Genomic DNA, 14,632 nt, shown 5'->3' with positions numbered 1-14,632 from the left:
GCCGTCGGAGTCTGGTTTGGGAGCCAGTGTGCCGGGGGCGTCCCAGGATAGACAGTGAGTGGGAGAGGGCAGGAGGAATGGGCAGCCACGGCTTCTGCAAGCCGTGGGGCAACTGTTCTTAGCAGAGCTCTGCTGACCTCTCTGATGGGAGCCCTGGGATCGCTCTTTGGCCCTCTTGCCCAGTCACCTGATCGCCTTACTCATCAGGAGGGGAAACATGGCCCAGCTGTGGGCTGCGGGTGGGATCAGACCGTCAGCCTGGCGACTCTGAAAAACTCCCAGATTTTATCACCCAGCACAGACTCCCGTGCTCTTTCCCCCTTCCAGTTAGAGAATTCCTGTTCATCCTTCAAGGATCCAGTCAGCAGCCCCCACCCCTGATGCCCAGGCCGGGCTAGACCCTGCTTCCAGCCTCTCTCGATCCCAGCCATGACCCAGGGTTTCGTGTTGTCCAGACTGCAGGTCTCTGCACCCACCTGAGGACCACAAACCCACCTCCTTCGTTTCTGGGACCGCATAGCACACAGAGCAATTGTTCAACGTGGGGCGTGCTGGGGGCCTCTCTGAGCCTGGGGAGGTGGGTGAGGTTTTGAAAAAGCTGCTACTCTTCTCTGTGGAGACACTGCATGGAGAGGGTCTCGTTTGAGTGCCTGGGGCAGACAGGCCCAGCCAGGGCCTTTGGGGAGTAGACACCAGCAGCCCTGATGCAGGAGGGAAGGGAGGCAGGGGACCTGTGTTCCCTCTGGGTGGGGTCTTTCCCTCCCGCTGGAGCAGGGCTCCTAACCATGGCGTAGTGGCACTGGTCGTAAAAACCAGTGATGGGCAGCCCAGGGAAGTCATTCCTAGCAACTGTCTGCAACCGTAGAGCAGAGTAACGGTCACCCGTGGGAACACTGTTTCCCTCCCACCTGCCATTCTTTGCCTTGTGGGAAAGAAAGGGGCAGGGGTTCCGCTCACGTGGATTGGGAACTGGATCGACCCTTACTACACTCAGGAACGCAGCCTTTCCAGTGGAAAGGGGTTGAGACTGGTCGATGGTCAGAAGTGAGCTCTCGGAGGGCTGCAGCCGCGGCTGCTCCAGCGTTTGCTTTTGACTGAGCTCAAGCTTGTTATTTTATTATTATTATTTTTTAGATGCTGGGGGTAGGAGTTTGTTAATTAATTTATTTATTTTTGCTGTGTTGGGTCTTCGTTTCTGTGCGAGGGCTTTCTCTAGTTGCGGCGAGCGGGGGGGCCACTCTTCATCGTGGTGCGTGAGCCTTTCACTGTCGCGGCCTCTCTTGTTGCGGAGCACAGGCTCCAGACGTGCAGGCTCAGTAGTTGTGGCTCACGGGCCCAGTTGCTCCGTGGCATGTGGGATCTTCCCGGACCAGGGCTCGAACCCGTGTCCCCTGCATTGGCAGTCAGATTCTCAACCACTGCGCCACCAGGGAAGCCCCAAGCTTGTTATTTTTGAGTTCCCAATCGATCCCCTCCCCATGCCCAGGGGCCTGGGAAGGAGAGACCTGCAGAAGGCAGTTGGGGATGCCAGGGTGGCAGCGCCACCCCAGGCCCATGCCTGTCTCTGTGCCACCTCCTCCCTCTCCCACCCCCTGAGCCCTGCACTCCCTCCCCACCTTCCTACCTGCCTCCATCCCGTGGAATCTAAAGTGGAACCAAAGAGGTTTGGTCTGTGTGGCTCCAGAGGGCAGGGCTGGGCCCAGTGTGGAAATTCTCTTTCCTGGAGGCAGATTTCATACTAATAAGCATAACTAGCCCACAGTGGAGGTAGTGAGTTCTCTGTCCTCTGAGGCGTGCAATCAGAAGTGGTAGAGGAATTTCTGCCCTTGGGAGGGAGTGCTGGGACCAGATGACCCAGACCTTAGCCAAGTGGGAGTCTGGCCTCCTGCCTCAGGTCTTAGAAGGAGTTGGCTTGAGGGTGGGGCTGTGGCAGGGACAGCCGGGAAGCATAATTCGGTGCTAACGTAGCACTTGCTGTCAACTGCTGGGCCTGTCATTTGCTCAGGGGAAGGAAAAAGACCTTAATATTTGGAAGGGCTGATGAGACTCCCATGGACCCCCAGATGCCTCCATCCACTTGCCTGTCGGGTGGACTGCCTGCAGCTGCACCCAGGGACCAGCTTGGGAGAGCCTCCCTGACTGGGTCACACGAAGCCACAGCCCAAGGATATGGCTCCTTCCTGCCTTTAACTTCCTAGTGCAGGATGTCGTGACTATGGATGTTGTCACGCTAGTAGACCAAGGTTCAAAGCTACCTACTCACTGTGTGACTTTAGCAAGTTGCTTGCACACCTCCAGTGACTGGGAGTTCACTGCTTCTCAAGGTGGTCCCTTCCAGGACGGGACAGCTCTGTTTGCTAGAAAGTTATTCCTGGTGCTGAGCTGAGATCTGCTTCCCTGTGGCTTTCCACATCCATCCCAGTGTTCCCGGGGTCTGCTCTGCTGTGCTCACTGTCCCCTGCCACCTACCCCAGCTGCCCTCTATGGGACACACACCTCCCTCCCCTGTCCCTTTCCCAGGAGGGTCTTAACGTCAGGGCAGGTCCGTGGCCTCCTCAGCAAGCCCTCCGGGCTTCTAGCCCCACAGGCTGAGGGCCCCCCACCCCTTTGGCACCCTTATTCCCCAGTGACTCACCAAGCTGGCAGCAAACAAACCCCCAAAGTCCCCCTCCCACGTGCTGCCACTGCGGCTCAGGCCCCCCCTCCACCCCAGAGCTTGCGCTCTCCGAGCTGTTGAAGCCAAGCATGGCTCTGCATGTGTCCGTGTTCTTCTTCATCGTGTCAGTCAGAACTGGCCTGAGGTCTGCTCGGTTCCAACTCCCTCATCCAACACATTAGCTATTCCTCCCAGCTTCCCAACCTCTACAATCTGATACACATGCTGTCAGTGCCCTTGGCCAAGGCATTGATAAAACAACCAGGAAGGAGAGGGCTGAAGGGAGAGCCCCGAAGTACACCTCCAGAGACCCTCTCAGGTTCTCAGCACTCAGAAGAGGGGACTGCCTGTGGTAATCATTCCCCGAAGTTCTCAGAGGACCCGGTGTCAACTGCTTGATGTCACACGGACACACAGCGCCAGGGGCCTTTCTCTAAACCTGGCAAGGGGCCCAAGGCTGGTCCAGGTGACTTTTCCTCCGGGAACCCACAGTGGTCACTCATGGTCATCAGAGCTCGGAAGTCACCCCTTTTCACAACTAGTCTAGAGTTCCACCCTGGCTTAACATCACGCATACACACCAGCAAACCTGCACCCAGGCCAGGCCAGGCCCCGGGCTCTGAGGGCCTAGAACTGAGCCAGATTCAGCCTTTCCCTGGAGGAGCTCACAGTCTGCTGGGGCAGGTGGTCACAGAACAGACGATGCCATCACAGAAGAGTGCTAATTACTGGAATATATTGAATACTTGCTATGTACCAGGCGCTATTCTAAACCTAGATCAATGCTCACAATAAACCATCGTTATCCCCATTCTATCCTCCAGTGGAAACTGAGGCGCACAGAGGCTGAGGAACTTGCCCGAGGCTCCCAGCTAGTGAGGGCTGCGTGCAGAAGCATCCGGGAGCTGCCTGGCCTAGTCAGCGGGCTCAGGAGGCCCTCAGAGGGAGGAAGTACCTGAGTGGAGACTAGAGAGATGGGTAGCAGCAGCAGGAGAGGATGGGAAAGTAAACCAGGGAGGACAGGGGCAAGGGGACTGGGTTCCTTCAGCGTTCACTGCTTCGCGCAGCACGTGTTCCCGCCAGCCTGCCCTGCGCCAGAGCTGGGCCAGGCCGTGGGGGTTCAGGGCTGAGCATGCCGGCAGAGTGCCGTGTAAGAAACTGGGAAGCACAGGGTGCCCTGGGGAGGTAGGTGAGATCGCTGTATCAGGGAAGACTTGCCAGAGGAAGGATGTCTGAGCTGACCTTGGAAAGGGCAAGTGGAAATTGGTTGGGCTGGGCAGGTATGTGAGGGCTTGGGGGGTGTGGGTGGAGAGTACCAGGCTAAAGGAACAACCAGCACATAGATGGTGCAAAGAGCAGCAGGGAGAACGGGGCGGCTGGAGAGGTGCCAGTGAGGAGGAGGAGAGTGACCCAAGAGGCCTTGGAGGAGCGTGGACAGCTCCTGAGGGCGAAGGGGAGCCACCAAGACTTCAAACAGCGAGGGGCCCCCAGCAGTCTCAGCAGCCTGTCCGCCCTCTGCAGTGAAGTGTGCAGGCAGCGGTGGGTGCCTCCTGGTGTCATATGGGGTCACCATACCCACCTCAGGGGTTGGCGTGAGAACAGGTGAGGGTCAATAGTGGCCTTTTTCTCCCTCCATTCCCCGCCCCCTGCAAGTGGAGGGGTTACCAGATGGAAACAGGCTGGGCCCAGGAACCAGCCGGCTCCCCAGTCACATCAAGCTCTTGAACCATAATCCCGGGCCCTGGGGGCGGGGTGGGGGTGGGTGGCCAGATGGCTTCGGAGGGAGTCCCAGACCTCTGGGCTTCCTGAGGTGCTTTGCCAGGGCCCTCGAGGATGTGGGGGACTCCCAGGAGCACCCGGCCATCGTGGGAGTCGCAGAGGCAAGGTTACCTATTCTCCCCTCACCGTAAATCACAGAGCCTGAAGGAGCATTTGAAGTCATCCTCATGGAATCTCCCACTCAGCCTGGAAGCCTTGATCTAGCCTTCCAACAGGTGGCCACCCAGCCTCCATTTGGATACCTCCAAAGATGGGGAGCTCACCACCACAAATCTGAGGGCTGTAGCCATGGGGCAGGTCATGAACTCCGAGCGTTGAACTAAATAGGCATTACATGGGCTGAATCACATTAAAATCATGGTTAGCCAAAACCGGAAGGCCTTTTCTTGCACAGGAGTTAAACCAGGTCGTACCATGGAGAGTCACTGTGGGAGAAGGGAAACCCCACAGGGCTGAATCCCTGTTCCAGTCTTAACTTCACAACTAGGCAGCTTGGCGGGTTAGCTCCGCCCCCTGAGCTTTATTTTCCTTATCTGTAACTCAAACTGCACAACCCAAGAAGGCAGTCGCTAGTCATAAGTGACTCCTGCACCCTTGAAATGTGGCTAGTGCAATGGAGCAACTGAACTTTTTGTTTTTAATTAAATTAAAAATTTAAACCAGAAGCCGTTTTTCTAAGCATTTTTATGTTGATTACACAGTGAAATGATAATAATTTGGGTAAACTGGGTTAAATAAAGTGTTATTAAAGTTAATTTTACCAAAAATGTACTTCACCTGTTTCTTTTGACTTTTTTTCTTTTTTTTTTACTGTGACTACTAGAAAATTTAACATTACAGTGGCTCACATTATCATCCTGTTGGGCAGCACTGACAGAAGTTAAGGATCAAATGAGGTGGATGTTCAGGTGTTTGGGGACAGTTAAGCTCCAGATGAATTACAGTTTCTGTGGCTGCTGGCCCTTGAGGGGTTGTGTTTTTCATCATACAAGCAAGACATGCTTATTCTCGAAATAATAGAGAATGTGGAAAAACATTAAAAACAGAACAAAACTTGCCCATCATCCTACCACCCAAAGACAGCTACTGTTAAACTTTAGTTTTTCCCCTGTGCATGTCCATGTGACCTAACACTCCCTGCAGAGCACACCACTCCGGCTTGTAGGTTCTCAGAAAGTCACTTTAACAGCTTGTAGGTTCTCAGAAAGTCACTTTAACAGCTTGGCCCAAAAGTCTAGACCCCGAGGAGCCCCTCCAGCCAAATGGCAGGCTGTCAAGGAAGTCACTTGAACATCCTTTCCGGTGACTGTGAGTTCCGGGAGTGGCCGCCATCTCACGCGGAATCGAGGCCCTCCCCACACTTAGCTCCCGTCTGCTCGGCCTCCGCCATCACCTGCGGTCACCCTGGCACTGCCGGCACCAGCCTGGGGAGGGAGGGTCTGCTCTGTCATACTGTCAAGCAGCTCCTCCCCAACCGCTCCCACCTCGGCTGCTCTCCTTTCTCTTCAGCCAGTAGAAAAGCCCTTTCCATTCTGCGAGCGGGAGCGACGTTCCACAGCGGAACTGCTCGTGTCCCAGGTGATGGAATGCTTTCCATTTTATTCATCAGCCCTCTCCCTTCCAGAGCCCCTGTGTCCGGGGTCCACTCCTGCTATATCTAGAACCTGCACTCCCTTCCTTACCACATCTGCTCTATCCCTGAGCTGCACCACCCCCACGTTAGACCTCTTCTTCCTCAGAGTGGCCTTCTGAGGAGCCCTTTGCCCCTTTCTGAGATCTGATTTTCATCTGCACCCCTCTCCTGCACAATCCCTCAGGCATGTCTATGTTTATCTGGACCACAAACCTCGAGAGGGGTCTGTGTCACAGGAGCTCCAGGGCACCCTGCAAACTATCTTGTACTCTGCTTCCTCCACTTGACATAAAATAGGAACATCTTTCCAATGACACCATCACTTCTGATGGCTGCTTAGAAGCCCACTGCATGGATATGCTGTAACTTTTAATCTAATCTGCCTTGATGATTGAAGTTGGTCCCAGCTTTTTGCTTTACAAATACCACTTTAGTGACCTTCCCTATATACTTGGTTTACTTCGATATTCTCAGATCTAAGGACTTCTTAGTTCTCCCTTCTCAGACATCCAGCAAATTCTGCTAGATGTGTTGTGTGTTACCCCATTCTCCCCTGTGTGCCCCTTGGCCTGGCGCTCAAGGCCACTCCTACTCCTGAGCTCAGTCCATCTTTTCTGCCCCATATCTCACTCTGCCTCACATATGACCTGAGCTCTGACCACATTAAACACCACAGTGTCCCCACACTTTCCAGCCTCCCTGTTATCTTCTGGTGTCCCACTGCCTGGCACGTCTGTTCCGTCTCCAAATCTGCCTCATCTTCCAGTGCCCCTTCCTCCACGTAGCCTTTCCTGATCCTCCTAGCTACAAGTGATCCCTCGCTCCTCTGAATAAAGATAGCACGTCCTTGTCCCCTCCCTTGTGGTATTGATGCCAACACCTTGACCCCTGGTTACCTGAGTCCAATTCTGTCCTGAGTGTCCATGTCTATCTTCTTCCCACCCCCCGCAGCAGCCAGACCAGGAGTTACTTGAGGTCAGGGACTGATTTCTGATTTCTTTCTGTGGGCACAGGGCATGGCACAGAGTGGGCACGTGCTAAAGGATTGAATAACTACATGGATGAAGGAGGAAAGGCCTGGAGCTGGGGAATGAGTTGCGGTCCAGCTGGCCACTAGTGTCCTGTGTGACCTCGAGCAGGGCCTCTTCTCAGGGCCATGGCTTCCCATGGCTGTGAGGAAATTCTGTTATGGTCAGAGGCCTGTTTGGCCCTGGGCCGAGGTGCTGGCCCTTGTCTGGGGATGATCTCTCTCATGGATGATGTTGCAGGGTGGTCCCCATTTCTCCTGGCCACACAATCTCATTATGAGCCCTTCAGGATTTATATCTAAGACCCACCCTAAGCCCATCACTAACATATGGTGTCCTGGCAGACAGGCATGAATGGAGGTTGTAAACATTGACTCATTCATTCATTCATTCACTCCTTCATTCAGCAAACTACACTCCAGCAGTGTAGTTTGGTTCTGGCTCTGTGGACCCAGCATTGAATCAGACCCAGGCCCAGCCCTGGTGGTGCTTCCAGTAAATAGTCAACAGTTCAATGAGGTGGGGCTGGGACAGAGGGCAGCACAGGGGCCATGGGAGCCCAGAGAAGGGGCCTTACCCCTGCCTGATGGTCAGGGAAGGCTTCCTGGAGGAGGGGACCCTTTAACTGCATTTTAAAAGGGGAGTGAGGCTTTGCTACAGCAAGCAGGGAAGAGCAGGGTGCTCACAGGCAGCAGTTACCGTGGGGTGCAGGAAAGGCTTTCTGCGCTCAGCCCTGATGCTAGATGTAGCTTAATGATAAGAGGAGGTGGATGCGGAGAGATTATCTGCTCTTGTTTACATGATTAAAACCAGACAAATACTTCCTTTATCTGAAAGAATGAAAAGGCTTTGGGGAAAAATCCTTTTGGCAGCAAAGGGCAAGCATCTCCTTAGCTAATCTCTCGCTCCCCACCTGCCCCCATCCCCCATCCCCAGCCAAACAGTCATGAGAAAAATAGCTCCAGGGCTGACTTGCTCTGGTGGGCAGAGAGCCAGGGTCAGGGCAGGCGGGGAGTGGGGAGGAGCCAAGAGGAGAGAGACCCACAAGCCTCTCCATACAGTCTCGCGAGAGGAGAGTCTGGGCCGGGGCACTAACCCAAGACGGCCACAGGGTGGCACCTCTCAAGGAAAAATCTAACCATGGCCCCATTTTTTAGATGCAGATCCTGAGGCCTAAAGATGGAGGAGTGACTTGCTTGCCTGGGTCACATAGCCAATGGGCAGAACTGGGACTAGGACCCAGGTCACCAAGTCCCAGCCCAGGACTCTAACTCACTCATTTACTCTCACTCATTAGTTCATTCAAAAGCCTACAGTAACCACCTGCTTGGTGGCAGGACAGAGAGCTCATGCTGGGCACGAGGGGCCCACAGAGAAGTCAGATCTGCTCCTCTTCTCACATGTCCTCAGTCTGATGAGAGAGACAGACAGTGACAGTGACAACCAGGGTCATGACAGAGGAGGCCGGGAGCTGTGGGACCCCCAGAATGGGCTCCTAAAAGATTTCACCCAAGAGGAGGCGCTGAGCTTGGTCTTACCTGCGGGTAGGATTTGGGCAAGTGAAAGGAGGTACTAAGAGGACACCAAACATGGAAAGGTCTAGAGGTGTGAACGGGCTCAGCTGATGACACTGGGCAAGGGGGAGAGAGCAGAGCAGAGCAGAGCATAGAGAGGCTGGATGGAGCCTCGGGGACTGGATTAGTGGGGGGATCCCCATGCCTGCACATTCTCTGGAATGCTGTGAGGGTGCTAGGCAGAGCCAGGAGGGAGCGAGAGTGGGTACACCTGAGTGCCTGGCCTGCCCACCCACAGACGCTGACCCCTATCGCTCTCCCAGCTTGATGTCCGGCCTCGCCTCCCTGGATGCCAAGACCTCCAGCCGCCTGGGCATCCTCACTGTAGCGTACTACCTGTGGACCACCTTCATGGCAGTCATCGTGGGCATCGTCATGGTGTCCATCATCCACCCGGGCAGCGTGGCCCAGAAGGAGACGACGGAGCATAGTGGGAAGCCCATCATGAGCTCAGCAGACCCCCTGCTGGACCTCATTCGGTAACTCCTGCCGCCGGCACCCTGCTTGGGAACGCCATGCCGGGGCTGGGACTGCTGACCTCACAGTCCCAGCCCCGCATGTCACCCATGGGGCAGAAGAGGGTGTGGGGATGAGGTGCTCGGGGTCTGCCCTTGATCACTAATGGTAACAAGGGGGACAGCCGCAGAGGCCACTCTCTGCCCCCTCAGCCCCCGTGCCTCCTGCTGGGCTCACACTGAACTGTCCACCCCCATCAAGATGGGATGAGTGGGAGGGCACAGGGGACACAGGAAGGGCATTCCCGAAGAAGGCAACAGCTGTGCAAAGGTCCTGAGCTGGGAGGTAGTATTATGGGGAGAAGTTATGGCCCATTCAGTGTGACTGGAGCTTGAGATGTGAGCGGGGAGTGGACAGTCATTGCTGGAGAAGTCGGTTGGGGCCAGACCATGAACAGCATTGGCAATCAGGCCCCAAGTTGCATTTTATCCTAAACGCCCCCGGAAATGGGTTTTAAACCTAGGAGTAGCATGTTCCAACTCAGAAGGCTCCCTCTGTCTGCCAGAGTGCTGGTGGACTGGAGGTGGGGCGCATGGCAGGCGGGGAAGACAGAGGCAGGGACTGGGCCAGGCTGGCAGCCATGGGCCTGGGGGAAGAGGGAAGACTGAAGGCTGCTCAGGAGGTAAAATCAGTCTGCAAGAGACGGTGAGAAGGGGGGAAGGGTGGAGGCGGTGGGAGTCTGATTGAAAGGGCATGAAGGTCTCTGGCCTGAGCACCTGAGTGGACAGCAGCGTGGTCACAGGGCCAGAGGACAGTGCTGGAGCAGGTGCGGACCTCCTGAGGGAGGCGTCAGCTGATGGTTGGCTGGTGGATCTGAATCCTGTGGGGAAGTCTGAGCGGGAGATGGAGGTTAGGAGAGCAGCAGGTAGAGGTGTTAGGGAGGCCCTGATGGCAGAGGGGTCTCCCAGGACAGTGTGGGTGAGGACAGCAGGGCTGGGACAGAGCTCGGGGAAGCACCACATTGGGAACAGTTTATTGGGCTCAATAGGGTGCCCCAGTAAACGTGCTCTGGGGGCTCCTCTGGTCCCTCCCATTTTCTCACCAATTTCAGATATAAGAAACCCAGTCCAGTCTAACAGTAAAACTCCAGACTCATCCAGTTTAAAGCGAATCCTGTCCTAGCCTTTTGCATCTGATTCAGACATGGAAAGCTGGAGTGGAAGAAGGTCCTAGCAGGTTTTGCTCTCTTTCTTGCTGCACCTACTCCCCTGTTGCTAGCCCCGGGGGTGGCGCAGTGAAGAGGGAGAGGGAGTGAGCTAGGAAGGTCCTCCTTTATGTAGTGGGGTGAGCCGGGGTAGCTGCTCCCCGGTTGTTTCCTTCAGCGGAGCTTTTGCGGGCTCTTTGGGGCCCCTCCTATCACTGGTGTCTCTCACCTGTTATTCCCTTGACTTGGGCGCTCCCTGCGCCATCTGGCTGCTCACAGTACCCTCCTCAGGCCTGACCTCTGGTCAGCTCCTCTGCTGGGGACACCTCCCCGCCCCCCGCCCTGGTGATCCTCTTAGGCAGTGTCCCTTCTGCAAGGTCCGCACTGGCCCGTGAAAAACACACACATCCTTGCTGGAAACGCAGCCCTTTCCCAAGGCCTTTGGACGTGAGTCAGGCACCAGCCCCTACATACCTCAGATCTTAGGGGACGCCGCCAAGGTCTCTTGGCTTAAAGTTAGGGAGAAGCACTCCTCTCATCCTCAGCATACAACCTCTCTCTCTCCCTTTCCCTTTCTCTTGAAAAACCCTCACCCTCTGCATCAGTTAGCTATTGCCGTGTGACAAACCATCTGAAGACCTAGTACCTCAAGACAACAACCATAAGTCTACAGGTCAGCTGGAGGTTTCTGCTGACTCGGACTGGGCTTAGCTGAGCTTGCTCATGTGTCTGCAGGCAGCTGGCTGCTGGGAACAGCTACTCCAGGGTGATCTTGGCTAAGATAATCCAGCTGGGCTCCACGTGGTCCCTCATCTTCCCATAGACCAGCCTGTATTTATTTCATGGTGGTGAGAGGGTTCCAAGAGAGAGCCAGCATGTTCTTACGAGGAAGGTAGCAGAACAAGAGAGGCAAAGAGAAACATACAAGTATTTTCCCAAGTCTCTGCTTTTGTCAAGTCTGCTAACATCCTATTGGCCAAAGCAAGCCATGTGGCCACGCCCAGACTCAGGGTGGGAAGGGTTGGCAATGTGACAAGGCAAAGGCATCCACGAGTGAGGGCCTTCAGTGCAATCAAGCTACCGCTCCCTCCATTTTCTCCATTCTCCAGGTTCTTTTTATCCTTTGAGATGTGATGAACCAAAGATCACAAAAATACCTGCAGTTTTGTTCCTGTTGTGTGGTTCTCACCCACAGGGTCAAGAGCCAGAGAGACCCAGGCAAGGTCTGTTGTATCTACACTTGCTTGCCTGGTGATCTCATCTAGTACCATGTACACCTTCTGTACACTGACGCTGCTGAGTTTTGTTTCCAGTGGAAACCTCTCACCGGCACTCCAGATTCTTACATACACTTGTCTAAAGGCATCTCGAAATTAGCACATCCAAAGCTAAACTCTGGATTTTCCCCATAGATCTGTCCTTTCCTCAGTCCTGCCCATCTTGGTCGGATGCCTCTCTTATTCTCTCATATCCTGCATCCAGTTTGTCAGCAAATTCTGTCAGCTCTACCTTCAAAATAATATCTTAAACCTTGCCCCTTCTGTCTCCCTCTGCCACTCCCACCATCGCACAGACCACCATCGCCTCTCACTCGAGGGTCCTGTATGGTCACCTGCTTTCTCTCTGTTTCCCTACAGCCTGTTCTCAGCACAACAGCCAGAGGGATCCTTTAAAAACCTGCCCGCAACCTGTCACAGGTCTACAAAATCCACAATGCTCACTATGGCCTACAGGCCCGTCATGATCCCCCCTCCATGCACAGGTTGGCCTCTGACCTTTGCTCCAACTCTCCCTCCCGTCACTCCAGCCTGCTGGCCTCTGTGCACGCCTCCAAACGTGCTTAGGGTCCCGTCTGGGAGCTTGGTCTTCCTCGCTGCCTCTGCCTGGATGGCCCTTCCCTCCCTCCATTGACACCGCTGCCGTGTCACCTCTTCAGAGGGGCCTCCCAGCCTCCGTCAGCCTCTCTCCTCATAGCTTGGATTACTACCTGACACTACCCTCTCTGTGTATTTCTGTATTTCTTTTTCTGTCTCCCCCACTGGAATAAAATATGCTCTGGGAGGGCCAGTTAAAAATCACCCCACTATGGGCTTCCCTGGTGGCGCAGTGGTTGAGAGTCCGCCTGCCAATGCAGGGGACGCGGGTTCGTACCCCGGTCTGGGAAGATCCCACATGCCGCGGAGCGGCTGGGCCCGTGGGCCATGGCCGCTGAGCCTGCATGTCCGGAGCCTCTGCTCCGCAATGGGAGAGGCCACGGCAGTAAGAGGCCCACGTACCGCAAAGAAAAAAAATTAAAAATCACCCCACTGTATTCCGGAGCCTAGAACAGCAACTGCACGGCAGAGGTGCTGAGTGTTTGCTGATTGCATATGTGGGATGCCGGGGCATCGGTGAAGCCGCAGGGTTTGAAGCTGCAGGAAGAAGCACCAGCACAGGGAGAGTGGCTGAGCACACGAGGCGCGAGGCCAGGTTGAGCCCCAGCCGCACTGGAGGGCTGTGTCCAGCTGCTGGAGCAGGAGGAGAACCAGGAAAGCCGACAGCCTGGAAGCCAAGGGAGGAGGAATTTTGAGAAGCTTCATGTCTAAGACGCACTATTTCTGAGATTTGGTGACTATGATTCATCATTTCTTGGATCCTATGATTTGAAACAGCCTTTCCTTGTGGTGGAAGGATTGTTGGCGCTTCGGGAGCCCCGCCCTCCCCAATGGCCTCCCCTGCTTGGGGGCTGAGGGCTCTGGATCCGACCCACATGTCAGAGTCAAATGTTCCAGGAGGAGTTCCTGCTCTCAGTTGCTTTTCACGTGGTGAAAATCTATCCTTCTGGTTTGAGGTTTTTCCCCCAGTCGCTCTCAACCCTGAGCAAGTTGTTTTGCAAAGCTGGGTGGTTGGACATCGCTGACACCATTTCTTAGTCAGAGAGCAGAGCTGCAGGGGAGATCACATGCTTCCTGCAGGGAAGCTCGTCTCACCTCTGTGTGGTCGCTGTGTGGCTGCAGGCAGACCAGCCCCCTCCCGTGGCCTGTTTCCCCCGTCGGTTTCAAGATCCCTTCTAGCTCTGTGGTTCCGAAACACAAAGGCCTAGAGGCCAGTGAGGAGGCTTCTGGGCACGAGCAGAAGGTTCTGGAGGTGGGTTGGTTCCGGGACGAGGTTGGAAGGACGGTGCAGAGCTCAACCTTGCAGACCTTGATCCCAGGTGAGGGGGTGGCTCTTCCACTCGAGAAGGGGGAGGCCGGAGGTGAGTTTGGGAAGGATGGATTGGAGCAGGGTAGCGTGGAGCGGGCAGGATGTGCCTGGAGGCATGGGGACACCCTGGGAGCGGGTGCAGTCACTTTCGTTCCATTCAGCCCACTTTTTTTAAGTAACTGCTCAGGGCAAAGACATTGTGCTGAGAGCCGGTGGGGAGGGAGAGGGGGGAAATGCAGGTCCCTGCATCCAGCTGACAGCCACCTTAGGACAGACAGACCAGAAGAGTGCCCTGGACAGCTACTCTCTGCAACCCTTTCTAGCTCTGACATTCTGAGAGGCCGTGCAGAAAATGAGGACACCAGCGATGAGGGTACCAGCGGCCCCCTCACCCTTGCTCTGGCCCAGAGCAGTTGCCTACCAACCGAGAACACAGAGGACCAGGGCAGGGAACTGGGAAATGGAGGCAGGTGTGCCTAAGGAAAAGTCAGAAAGATGAGGGGTCCAACCGAACAGGGAAATAAGGCCCACTGCATCCTTCAGGGAGGGAAGATACGCGTCCGTCTCTCAAAGATGGTCCTGAGGAACACAACAGGCCATGTCCCTGGATGACTCTCCAAGGCATGAGTTCATTTCCCAGGGCTCCAAGCAGGGGTTCCAGAAAACTGACGTCTGCTCACAGAGCAGCCTCACAGAACAAACCCAAGCAGAACACCAGTCAGAGCTGGGCCCCTTCTTTGTTTTCCAATCTTTCAAAAACACCAGAGAGATTAAGTAATGACTTGGGTCTATTTATAGCTCCCAGTTACCCGCTCAGGGATTGGATGAAGCTCTTGGGAGCTGTGCTTGGAAAGGAATAATTCCCACCTTTGGAGCTTGGATTGGGGATGGGGGTGAGTTTGGAAACGTCACAGTGGGAACTTACAAATAGTAAGCGAGGTGGACTGTGGCCTTGCCCCAAGAGATGTGTGGGGAGGCCCAGGGCAGAGTGTGTGTATACTTGATGGGCTTGGCTGCTAACGTCTCCCAGGCACATTATGTCTGTATTTTACGTAACCACCACGGGGAACACAGGCCTCATGGGGCACACAGGAAGGCTTCCCATGGGTCTTCAAAGCC

The 14,632-nt window shown here is 55.0% G+C and overlaps 1 protein-coding gene across 3 annotated transcripts in view; it reads left to right on the top strand.

Moving 5' to 3' along the window:
* Positions 1-14,632, top strand: part of SLC1A7 (solute carrier family 1 member 7) — a 46,554-nt gene that overhangs the window by 16,965 nt on the left and 14,957 nt on the right. Inside the window, exons 3-4 of one of the 3 annotated variants that reach the window (XM_060005217.1) lie at positions 8,934-9,149; positions 13,980-13,983. The exons of 1 other annotated variant lie outside the window; for it this stretch is intronic. In XM_060005217.1, the coding sequence (XP_059861200.1) occupies positions 8,934-9,149; positions 13,980-13,983 (220 nt within the window). The remainder of the gene's footprint in view (positions 1-8,933; positions 9,150-13,979; positions 13,984-14,632) is intronic. One more of the 3 variants, XM_060005198.1, reaches the window with a different exon arrangement.

Source organism: Delphinus delphis, chromosome 1, assembly GCF_949987515.2.
Source record: "Delphinus delphis chromosome 1, mDelDel1.2, whole genome shotgun sequence".
NCBI lineage: Eukaryota > Metazoa > Chordata > Mammalia > Artiodactyla > Delphinidae > Delphinus > Delphinus delphis.
This window is presented reverse-complemented; position numbering and strand designations above follow the sequence as displayed.